Source organism: Hyla sarda, chromosome 8, assembly GCF_029499605.1.
Source record: "Hyla sarda isolate aHylSar1 chromosome 8, aHylSar1.hap1, whole genome shotgun sequence".
NCBI classification, from domain to species: domain Eukaryota; kingdom Metazoa; phylum Chordata; class Amphibia; order Anura; family Hylidae; genus Hyla; species Hyla sarda.
Window position 1 is genome coordinate 92,151,406 of NC_079196.1, and position 13,146 is coordinate 92,164,551.

The following is a 13,146-nucleotide window of genomic DNA, read 5'->3' on the forward strand; positions in this document are numbered from 1 at the left end:
ATGACCAGGTTTCCATAGAGTTATGTTCTCAACATACAATGGTTTCAACATACAATGGTCGTCCTGGGACTAATTAATATTGTAACTTGAGGGACCACTGTATAAGTAAGCCATATTATTCATGTGGCCCAGGAGAATAAAACCAAGTAATGTTTACACCTTTTATCAAGTAAACATTCACAGTGCAGGAAGCAAAAATTTAAGTGAATCCTTAACCTGTAGGTCAAATTTTAAACTATTCCTTCCTTTAAATGTGCTTCGGTTCATCAATGTTTCTGAGATTCTTAGCATGAAGAACCCTCAGACCTTATCAGCTTTGACCATAGCATCTAAATGGGGTTAAAGGGGAACTCCGGTGGAAAACAATTTTTTTCAAATCAACTGGTTTCAGAAAGTTAAACAGATTTGTAAATGACCCGTATGACCCAGAATCGCAGCAATCCGCTGGTGTGAATTTGCTGCCGATTTGAGGCGATCAACGACATGGGGGGGGTCTTTTAATACATTAACTGACTCCAGAAAGTTAAACAGATCTGTAAATTACTTCTATTAAAAAATCTTAATCATTTCAGTACTTATGAGCTGCTAAAGTTGAGTTGTTCTTTTCTGTCTAAGTGCTCTCTGTTGACACGTGTCTCGGGAACTGTCCAGAGAAGAAGCAAATCCCCATGGCAAACCTCTTCTACTCTGTGCAGTTCCCAAGACAAGCCGAGATGTCAGCAGAGAGCACTGCCAGACAAAAAAGAACCACTCAACTTCAACAGATGATAATTATTGGAAGGATTAAGATTTTTTTAATAGAAGTAATTTACATCTGTTTACATTTCTGGAGCCAGTTGATATAAAAAAAAAAAAGTTTTTTCCTGGAATAACACAGAAGTTCATTGATATTTTCTCCCTGCAGTGTGGATGACATGTCATTGTTTTTGTTACATTGTGCTTCTCTGTTAATATGACTTTAAACAATGAAACCATTTTTTTATTAATAATCAATGTGGAAACCCAAGTAATTCCACAGGTTTACTTATTTTCCCCCTGCACTGTGGATGCTTACCTAATGTGCTAAATAAAACACATGAACATTATACCTGTTTGTGTGTTATTAGTTTAGATTGTGCTTGTTTATAACTATTACTTTGAGAACAGTCCGTCATTTTATTATCAAGTAATACAGAAATCCAGGTCATTCCAAATAGTTCACGTTTTCTCCCTGCTGTAATGTCTATATTTTGTGCTTTTTTTTGTGTTGGTGTGTATTCACACCTGCTTTTCATGCCTGTCCATTTTTTTCATGCTGTCTGCTTTGGTCAGGATTGTGTTAATGTTTCCAGCCAATAGGCTCCCAGGTTGGGTTATTTAGACCCCAACTCTGCTGGAATTCCTGGCTGCTAATTGCACTATGTTTGCACTATTTTTCATAGCACCTTAGTCTGTCCGGCTTCTTATCTTGTATCCATGTATCTAGATTTTAGCATTGTTATGTTTGTACTTTCCTCGGGTTTTATTGTTTTGCTTTGTATAAATTTAGTGTACTTTGATTAGACACAAGTTCAGATTATATTCTGTTATCAATCCTGTATAGTTCTTGTTTTAAGTCCAGTGTTCATTATTTAGTATTCCTGTTTAGTATCTTGACCCATATTCCTACAGGTTATGGAGTTTGGCCTTTGAGGTTTTCCTTGGAGTCTATTCCGACTAATCCAGTTCTCAGTCCAGTGTTCGGTATTTAGTATTCCTGTTTAGAATCTTGACCTATATTCCTCCATGTTATGGAGTTTGGCTTTTGAAGTTCCCATATTCCTCTATGTTATAGAGTTTGGCTTTTGAAGTAGTTCCTGGAGTCTGTTCAGACTTGCATTGAGGGGGACATGATGTGACATCACGAGTGGCATGGCCTTGACGTCATGACCCCCGAAGCCTGTACCAGTTTGAAATACCTGCTGTGTATTAGTTCTTTAGTCCTGTTTGTTGGTTATTATGTTAACCTCTTGAGTTCTTGAGGTATACTCTGACTTTGTACAGTTCCATTCATTATTTTGACTCTGACACCCCAGCACATTAGCGCAGTGTATGGACCGTCTTTGTGGTTGTAAATCTGTTGTATAGGGCGGATATGCAATAGGAATGAAAAGTGGCTTATGGAAAGTTCACTGCTCTACGAGACAGCTCATGACAGTTTTATGACACTTGCAATTTTAATGTACATTCAACATGGACAATAAGAGTCCAACTATTTATGTGTTATTAAACTGAGTTAGAAAACAATCAGATGACACATTCTTAGTATTCAGTGCAGAAATCCCAGTAATTTCAAAGGGATCACCTACTTGCAACTGCATTTACATTTATCAACATTACATTTTATGTGACATTTAGTTGAAAATTCTACCACCTTGTTTAACTATTTTACTTTTGAAGTGTTTACATAATAATGTATTAATTCAATGCATTTCACATAATTTCGTAACATCCCCAACCATTACTTTATTTTCTACTAGCTGAGTACCCGATGCTGCCCGGTTTTTCCTACCTTATCCTTGTGGGGGAGGAAAAGCAACAAAGGAGGAAGCTTTTGTCCTCACATCCCATCCCTAAATCCTGACCCCATATCCCCTCCTCATATCCCGACCCCAAATCCCCTCCTCATATCCCAACCTCAAATCCCCTCCTCATATCCTGTCCTCATATTTTGTTCTCATATCTTGACCCCATATCCCAGTCCCTATATCCTGTCCTCATATCCCGACCTCACATCCCGTCCTCATATCCCGTCCCTATATCCCGACCTCATATCCCGATGTCATATCCCGACCCCATATCCTGTCCCCCTATCCCGTCCCGATATCCAGACCCCACATCCCGACCCCATATCCTGTTCTCATATCCCGTCCTCATATCCCATCCTCACATCCCGTCCTCATATCCCGTCCCTATATCCCGTCCTCATATCCCAACCTCATATCCCATCCCTACATCCTGACCTCATATCCCGACCCCATATCCCATCCCCATATCCCAACCCCGTATCCCGTCCTCTTATCCCATCCTCATATCCCGTCCTCATATCCTGACCTCATATCCTGTCCTCATATCCCATCCTCATATTCTGACCTTAAATCCCGTTCTCATATTCTGACCTCAAATCCCGTCCTCATATTCCGTCCTCATATCCTGTCCCCATAGCTAGTCCTCATTTCTTACCCTCATATCCTGTCCTCAGGTAGGGATGCGTTTTGGTAAAGATATTGTAAACTGAAAATTAAAGGGGTGTGGCTTTAAAGGTGGGTGTCTTTGTGAGATGGGACATGGCATGGAGGGAGGGTGTGGCTTATCAGCCGGACTGACGCATTCACCAGGAGATCCAGAGCGGAGCTTGTGGAGTAAGGCACCAGAAGTACTTGCATGGATCTTGAAACAAAAACCCCATCCTTCACATATGAGGGCAGGTCAGGAGTTAATTGAACTATTATATATTTTTAGTGGACATATAAGTAACGTTATCGAAATATCTCCAGCTGTTTGGAAGTTATGCAGTAACACATATTTTCTATAAACTAATATGGGACTTTAAATAAAAACCCTGACCCTTGCAAATGGGGGTAAGTAAGGGTTAAATTACATATCCTATGTTTGTTGTTGACATATAAGTAACATGTGTGCCTAGTTTCATATTAATATCTTTAGCGGTTTGGAAGTGATACTGGAACATACACACAGACACATTGGCCCTCATTTACTATTGCAAACCCGACATGTTTTGTCGGGTTGTGCACCAGATTCTGTCGCATTGCACCAGAAATTCTGTCTGCACCAGATTATGCGCCATAATTTGCACCAGAATTTAAAAAACCCAGACTAACTCTCCATTTTGTGAAGAAAACCCGGGCGTGGCCACCGGGAAAGGGGGGCGTGATCTCCGAAAAGAGGCGTGTTCCCGACATTTTCACAAAAAAACAACATATTTACTAAGGTTTCCACAGAAAATGTGGTGGATTTCAGCTGAGGAAAACCAGACAGATCAGAGCGTGTGTAAAAAAAAAGGAAAATGTAGGGAAAGTGGAAAATGTAGGGAAAGCTTAGAATATACAGTGGAAAATAAATTGTAGGGAATTAAAACCCACAAAGAAACCTACACAACACTCTTAGTAAATAAGGGCCATTAAGTTTTTTATTTTTATATATATATATATATATATATATATATATATATATATATATATATAGATTTAGCAATATATAATCAATACATCAATTATCGGCTAGCGTTTTTACATTTCCCTAGCTAGCAAACACAACAGTATATAAATGTGTTTTGGATTTTGATGCACAGTTATATAATCTGTCTGTGAAAAAAATTATGGATTGTGATAATGTTGCATAAATCTTACTAGCTGTATCTGTCAGGACTGGGCATGAAATATAATGGTGTTCAACAAACCTCCCTAATTTTGTAGCCAAAAGAACACTGAATTCTAGAAATTGGTCTTGCTCAAGCCATATTACATTAGTGAGATTGATTGGAGGGATATGGAATAGCCAGAGATGTAGAAGTTTGATTAAATGGAAACGCTTCTGACTGATGATCGCATCCACATACACTGTGTTCCCAGTTACAGCTTTTAATTCTAGTTGTCCCGTACTGGAGTAAAAAAGAACATATGACTACCCGCCTGGGGCTTTTGTATTTGTAAAGATTTATCTAGTAACTCATCTGCCTGAATCAGTGATGGATTTTGGTTTCATGGTTTCTCTAAACTAGATGTGTCTCACCCCTTCCATTTAAGGCTATACTTCTTCCTGCTTAAGACCTACCCCTTCCTATGTAAACCCCACCCGTTCTTCTAATAGTGATAGATAGCAGGTGTACACTAGCGCTCTGCTGACCGTATGTGGGAAGAACAGTTACATCCAGTGACTCATATGGATCACTTGCTTCTGTTCTCTGCAGGATTTGCTGGACACACATTTTAGACACTTCGCTCCAGCACAATCCCAACCTCTATACAAATTCCCTCCTTTGTATTGCCACACCTGTAAATACTACCCGCTCTGTGCTGCAATATATTAGTAGACCTTCAGTAAATTTGGAATTTTGTATCTACAAGAGGGGGGTGCAGGTGCTGGATAAGAACCAACAACCACGTTGTTGCTGGAGCCAGTCACAGGCAGACAACTTCTTTCTCTATATCCGGAAATGTAGCAATGTGTTTGTAGATATAATAGCGTCGACAATGCCTCACTATTACACCAGTACAATTGACACCATCCCCCTCTAATACCCCAATGCAGTATATATACTATTCCTCTTTTCTCCCACCAGTACAGTAAATACCATACCAAGCCAATTATTATTATTATTCTTTTTTTTTTTTTTTGGGGGGGGGGGGGGCATGCAGGACAATCACTAAATACTGTACATGATAGAAATAGCTATGCATATTGAGATTTATTAGGGGAGAAGTTTACAGTACAAATTGGATACCTCTTTACTTTTATATATTTTTTTTACATTTTTTCTAAACAAGTAGCCATCTTAGATGCTTTTCCAAATCTTGAAGGTTAATAGTGATCATCAGCTGAAGTTAAACTTCCATCACTGTCAAATCAATCTTACATGGCTTAGACATTGGGCTTTAGTCACTGCCATGCGAAAACAGGATGGCAGACCAACAAATTGTTGTGTGGCTGAAGAATACCATGGAAACCATTCAGTTTTTAGGGGTTGTGTAAATCAAATACATGTAGATATTGAAAATGCACAAGAATAGTGCATTCTCCCACCTCTTCTACCTTACCAGACTGACACCCCCAAGGCTCTGAGAGACTTGTTAATGATAAATGGTTGAATGAGGTATGATCCAGCATTTCATAGCATCTCAGATGTCTGATAAGTTATACTATATATTAAGTAAGTTTTTAAAAATTATATAAATGGGGAAGTTTATAATGTTGAGTATAGTGTCACTGGCAAAACACCTTCTTGTCATTATGCCTGTTTCCTTATTCATTGTAGAAACTACATAGCATGGCACAAAGAAATAGTGTTGGCAGTAAAATTCAAAAATTTGAACTCATCAGATAAAAACATTCTTTTACATTCTTTACTAAATTCAAGTTTCTTCCTAATATTGATTTTGTTCAGTACTGATTTCTTTCCCTCAGTTTTACCATAAGGGCTAGATCCAAGTGTTCTCCTCTGACATGTGCCAGTTGCTTGAGAATTCCAGTGGTGCTCAAATAAAATCTCTCCCGGTTATGGCAGGTAATACATGGCTGCTGCAAGAAAAAACTTTGGCCAGACTCGCATTCAATTGATCACCTGACTGACTTTAGGAACCAACCCCTTTAAAGGGAACTAAACCTGCAGTTAGAGTAGAGTTTTTTATTTTTTATTAATCTTTATTCAAAAAGAAGAGTAATTTTGCACCAGACCCACCTATCATTATAATTCTGTCAATATAGAAAAATAAGTCCAATTAAATTCCCATTTATTATTCAGAATGTTATCTTTCAGCAGAGGGGACAATCCACCGGTCAATCCATCATGGGCCGCAACTTATTTAATCCTTTCCTCCTTATTTTCTTACCCTTTATACATCCAGAATGAAAAAATTAAATAAAAAAACTACCGTATTTTTCACCGTATAAGACGCACTTTTTCTTCCCCAAAACTGGGGGGAAAAAGTCGGTGCATCTTATACGGCGAATACACCCCTATCGCGGCGGTCCCTGCGGCCATCAATGGCCTGGACCCGCGGCTAATGCAGGACATCACCGATCGCGGTGATGCCCTGTATTAACCCTTCAGATGCGGCGATCAAAGCTGACCGCCGCGTCTGAAGGGAAAGTAACACTAACCCGGCTGTTCAGTCGGGCTGTTCGGGACCGCCACGATTTCACCGCGGCGGTCCCGAACAGCCCGACTGAATAGCCGGGTTAGTGCTTACAGGACACTGGGGGGGACCTTACCTTCCTCCTCGGTGTCTTCTCCGTTCAGGGACCCCCTGTATGCCGGCGCTCTCCTTCCTCGTCATCACGTCGGCAGAGCGAGGATACCCGGCCAGCAGCAGAGACGTTCCAGAGCGACGGGGACAGCGATGGAGCGACATCCAGGGCAGCTGTGATGGGTCCGGAGCGGCGGGGACACGTGAGTATTACCATCTCCTGCAGTGGTCTTCAATCTGCGGACCTCCAGATGTTGCAAAACTACAACTCCCAGCATGCCCGAACAGCCAACGGCTGTCCGGGCATGCTGGGAGTTGTAGTTTTGCAACTTCTGGAGGTCCGCAGGTTGAAGACCACTATTGGATTCTGCCCTAAAAATTGGGTGCGTCTTATACGCCGGTGCGTCCTATAGGACGAAAAATACGGTAATACATTTAACAACATAAGTAAATTAAAAAAAAGAAAGAAAGTGGGAAGAAATCCTTCCCCTTTTACCCCGGAGCTGACAGATTCCTTTTAAGTCAATAAAAACTGTATTAAGTTATTATATTAAGTTGTAAAGTTTAAACTGGTATATGGGCATCTGCTTCTAAAGAATTAATCTGAGCTGTTTGCTTGAAAAATCCTTCTGTAACAGGCAAAGATTACTCACCTCTTTTATTTCATTTGTAGGTGCATCATTCTGGTGTCTCCTCGACATTGTTCCAATAAAGAATGAGAAAGGCGAAGTGGTTCTTTTCTTAGCGTCTCATAAAGACATCTCAAACACCAAGAGAGCGTTTTCACTAGATGATGGCAACCCTTCAGGTGAGGACCAGAAATAAAAGAAATGTACATAAATGTTTATATAATGTCTTTATATTTATGTCTCTTTATATAGCAACCTGAAATATCAATATCTGTGGTAAACTGCATTACAGTCTGTAAACTTCATTGGCAACCATTGAAAAAAATGGGGGATCAAAAGTATGCTTATTGTGAGGGGTATAACAAAATAAACCTTTACTTACTTTTGATGGTCCCATGATGCCTCTGGTGTCCTGCTCTAGTTCCCTAGTGCGATCCTTTTACTGAGCTGCAGTGTGACGTCTCAGGCCCAGGAAACACCGATGTCCTGCCTCAGCCAGCGATACACCAGCCATGCTGCAGCTCACAAAGACAATCACTGGGGGAAGGCATAGCTTTGACGTAATCCGCCCGGCGCTCCTAATGATGGCATATATTGGCCTACAATACCCCTTCATTAACATTGTGAAGGTTGTGTCCCAAAGATGGTCATAGAACTGTTTTAATAGGTTTGGTTTTTTAGTACATTTACCTTTAGTAAAATGAAAAACATAGCATTCCACCATAAAACGCAACCCCCTCAGAAATGAATTTAACAAACATCACGCCCCCTCCCATAGACTTGCATAGCAGGGGCGGGGCGCGACATCACACGGGGTGGAGTCATGACATCACGATACTCCGGCCCCATGGTGGGCACACGGCAGTTTGTGAGCTGGCAGCGTGGCGTGCAGTTCAAAGAGGTGGGTGCCGAATGCAAGATTGCGGGGGTCCCCAGTGGCGGGACCCCCGCAGTCAGACATCTTATCCCCTATCCTTTGGATAAGGGATAAGATGTCTTAGGGCGGGAGTACCCCTTTAAAAAGAAAGCAGCTCAACTTTACAATATAAAGCCACAGTAACGTTACATTTAGTTATCACTATACAGTGCACATCTTGGACATCTGCCCATAAAGATAGCCTCTAGTAAATGGCTTCAAAGGCAGCTCCAAATAGAGAGGTCTTCTTCTTGACCTGCAGATCTTTTATTATGACAGACCTGAGCCCATCGGAGGATTCTCTGGTGCTCTTGTAGGTCAGCGAAGCCATGAAAAGAACAAATTAACTAGCGTTGAATTTACAAAACAGGAAATTAAAACCTTTTATTTACCATTTTTTGACAAGTTAGGTTTAAATGATGTTGATAGATAATTTATTACACCAGCAGCTTGTTTACTGCTGCCTGAATTAGTTCTCTGTGGTGTCTTACTGTTCTCTGATTATACTATTTTAGAAAATGTTTCCTTTCTTCACACGTTATTAATAACATGTAAATGGCTTGAAATCATTAAGGAGCAGTTAAAAGGTTGAAATCTGTGAGTGATTAGCGCTGAATAGCAAACAATGTAATTCATTATCTGTTTATTGCAGCTCTTACTAGAACACATTGTTCATTGTGATATTAAATGCAAATTTTCCCCATTAATACACTTATTACTGATGCAAAAAATAAATAAAAAAAATTAACAGAATTTACTGTAATACTTTGACACAAGATCATTGACTGGTAAATAGAATGGAAATTCTGGGGCAGGACTTAATCTAATGCTGCAAATTGTCAGGAACCACAAAACCAGATGGATACAATACAAATAACATTTCAATTAAAATAAAAAAAATAAAAATAAAAAAAACAATAGTGCAATCCAGAGACTTAGTCAAACACACAGCCAGGAATAGCTGAAGGATACCAGAAAGCAGTATAGTCAGAAGACAGAACTAGGATCAGCAACCAGAGTGGAGTTCAGCCAAGCAAAGGTCATGCACTGAATCACAATCAGAGATTACAGGAATGCGCTTTGAGATCAGAGACCACTCAAGGGCTGAGCTAGACTGAACTGCTGCAACTTAAATAGCCAGGACCCAGCAGGGAAGGGACTGGCTGATCAACAGGTAGCCAGGAAAATGAGGAGATGCTCATTATCAGCTGAGGGTTAGCTTTCTGCTGATAAGCAATTAGTGGAGCAGGGTAAGGGTGGAAATTCTGATACCAATGCACTAATAATGCATTAAGAGTTCAACTATTTCAGGACCTAGATACAATAGTACCATTAAAAATAGAAGTGCAATGGAAAGTACTTCCCCATCCAGTATATTCTGTAATCAGATTAGTAGCTTGTTTTTCCCAAGTGCATCTTCTCTGAATGCTTAAGACAGTGCTATAGCTGAAATATTGTATTCTGTACTGGCTGTAGATAAATATTTTCCAGTGGAAAATGAACACACAGCTCATAATCTGAAAAGGCACATAGACATGACTGCCTGAAATCCTCTTGGCACTTATCTCTATCTTTTATAAAGCACACTTGTAAATGTCGGAGACTGTTGCTGTCAAAGTATGATCCAATTCCCTAATGAGCTCATCTGTCATGGCAGGACATTTATCTTTTAAACACACTGGTTATAGTGGGGTTATAGGGAGTCAATCAGGTATGTGACATATGTATTAATCTGCTGCAAACATAACTGTCTTGTGGACGATCCAAATAAATTACTCTAATATATACTAAATTATACTAAAAGGATTCTGAAGTTATGGATACATCGGAACATGACGTGACCAGAATTTTATTTACTCTTAATTGTTGCCTGAACGGCAATGTTTTGGAAAGCAAAGGTATTTTTCTTTTCAAGCCAGGGTTCCTCAGGAACTAGAAAGGGGTTATACAAGAACACAGCAGCTAGACTTGGCACTTTTACAGAACATATAACAAACTAATTTCAGTCTGTTTCAAGATCCATGGCAAAAATGCCTGTCTAAGCCAGAATATAGCATTACGGCAAAAATATTGAATTATTTACCGACAGCCTACGCTGAGCTTCATTAAAGTTGGGATATCAAAAAGGGTTCCCTGGGAGTTAAAACATTTGTCAAGGGTTCCTTCATGGTAATAAGGTTGGGGAGAACTGTCCAGAGCAGGAGGGGTTTGCTATGGGGATTTGCTCCTGCTCTGGACAGTTCCTGACATGGACAAAGGTGTCAGCAGAGAGCACTGTGGTCAGACAGAAAAGAAATTCAAAAGGAAGAAAAAAAATCCTCTGGAGCATACAGCAGCTGATTAGTACTGGAAGGATTAAGATTTTTAAATAGAAGTACTGTACAAATCTGTTTAAGTTTCTGGCACCAGTTGATTTAAAAAAAAAAAAAAATTCCACCGGAGTACCCCTTTAACCTCTTAAGGACCCATGACGTACGCTCCCGATCTATAACGAAATCGCGGCATCCCGAACAGCTTGCATGACAGCCGGAGGATCCCTACCTGCCTCCTCGCTGTCCGATCGCCGAATGACTGCTCAGTGCCTGAGATCCAGGCATGAGAAGTCAAGCGGCAGAATCATCGATCAGTGGTTTCTTATGAGAAACCAGTGATCAATGTAATAGAACAGTGTGTGCAGTGTTATAGGTCCCTATGGGAGCTATAACACTGCAAAAAAAAGTGAAAAAAAAGTGAATAAAGATCATTTAACATCTCCCCTAATAAAATTTGAATCACCCCCCTTTTCCCATATAAAAAGTGTTAATAAAAATAAACATATGTGGTATCGCCGCATGCGGAAATGTCCGAATTATAAAAATATATTGTTAATTAAACTGCACGGTCAATGGCGTACGCGCAAAAAAAGTCCAAAGTCGCAAGTCCAAAATAGTGCATTTTTGTTCACTTTTGATATCATAAAAAAATGAATAAAAAGTCAATCAATAAGTCCTATCAATACAACAACGGTACTTCTAAAAACTTCAGATCACGGCGCAAAAAATTATCCCTCATACTGACCCATACGCGGTAAAATAAAAAAGTTATAGGGGTCAGAATATGACAATTTTAAACGTATACATTTTCCTGCATGTAGTTATGATTTTTTCCAGAAGTACGACAAAATCAAACCTATATAAGCAGGATATAATTTTAATCGTATGGACCTACAGAATAAAGATAAGGTGTCATTTTTACCGAAAAGTGTACTGTGTAGAAACGGAAGCCCCCAAAAGTTACAAAATGGAGTTTTGTTTTTTTTTGCAATTTTGTCTCACAATGATTTTTTTTCCGTTTCGCCATAGATTTTTGGGTAAAATGACTGACGTCATTACAAAGTAGAATTGGTGGCGCAAAAAATAAGCCATCATATGGATTTTTAGGTGCAAAATTGAAAGAGTTATGATTTTTTAAAGGTAATGAGGAAAAAACTAAAATGCAAAAACGGAAAAACCCTGGGTCGTTAAAGGGTACCCTGCCCCTAGACATCTTATCCCCTATCCAAAGGATAGGGGTTAAGATGTCAGATCGCCGCGGTCAGACTGCTGGGGACCCCTGGGATCATCGCTGCGGCACCCCGCTGTCATTACTGCACAGAGCGAGTTCGCTCTGCACGTAATGACGAGCAATACAGGGGCCGGAGCATCGTTAAGTCACGGCTCCACCCCCGTGATGTCATGGCCCACCCCCTCAATACGAGTCTATGGGAGGGGGCGTGGCGGTCATCACGCCCCTGCCATAGACTTGCATTAAGGGGTCGGGCCGTGATGTCACGAGGAGTGGAACCATGATGTCACGGTGCTCCGTCCCCTGTATCGCCCGTCATTACGCACAGAGCGAACTCGCTCTGTGCAGTAATGATAGCGGGGTGCCGCAGCGGCGATCCCGGGGCTCCCCAACAGCTGAACCACGGCGTTCTGACATCTTATCCCCTATCCTTTGGATAGGGGATAAGATGTCTAGGGGCGGAGTACCCCTTTAAGGGGTTAAAGAGTTGAGTTGGAATGATAGCTGAGGAGTAAGGCAATGTGGGGCACTTCACCTGGCCATAACTTGCGATTACAAGACCACTATGTTACAACTGACACCTGCTGCAAATGGTGCAGTCACAGTCTCTGAGCCCATGCTACCCCAGTTTTATACATTTACAGTGTTGTACATACAACTACAAATACATGGCACAGTGCTAAATTAGTCCTAAACAAATATGACCAAGTGTCCTTGGTTTTCCTAACAAACATTTGCTAATAAATATGCTCTCTCTAATAACTGGTGCAATATGATAGTACTACGCACCTACAGGTTTTAAAACTTGGTGATTCACCTCCTCGCTGCTATTATTAGCCTTCCAAAAAGACCTATAACTATTAACTGCTTAGAAATAAACAGTATATTTAAACAAACAGCTTCTGCTATTACATATCATGATCAGACTTGACTGTACATTGGTCAGTCATTACATTATTGTATGTCCTTAAAGGGGTACTCCACCCCTAGACATCTTATCCCCTATCCATCCCCTCCCATAGACTTGCATTGAGCGGGCGGGGCGTGATGTCACACAGGGGGCGGAGTTGTGACGTCAAGATCTTCCGTTCCCGTGGTCGGGAGCCAGAACCTC

The 13,146-nt window shown here is 40.6% G+C and overlaps 1 protein-coding gene across 5 annotated transcripts in view; it reads left to right on the forward strand.

Moving 5' to 3' along the window:
- The window catches only part of LOC130283815 (potassium voltage-gated channel subfamily H member 8-like), a 520,269-nt gene that overhangs the window by 308,866 nt on the left and 198,257 nt on the right, over positions 1–13,146 (forward strand). For all 5 annotated transcript variants that reach the window (XM_056533330.1, XM_056533331.1, XM_056533332.1 and 2 more), the window contains one exon: positions 7,618–7,752. In XM_056533330.1, coding sequence (XP_056389305.1) covers positions 7,618–7,752 — 135 coding nt within the window. The remainder of the gene's footprint in view (positions 1–7,617; positions 7,753–13,146) is intronic.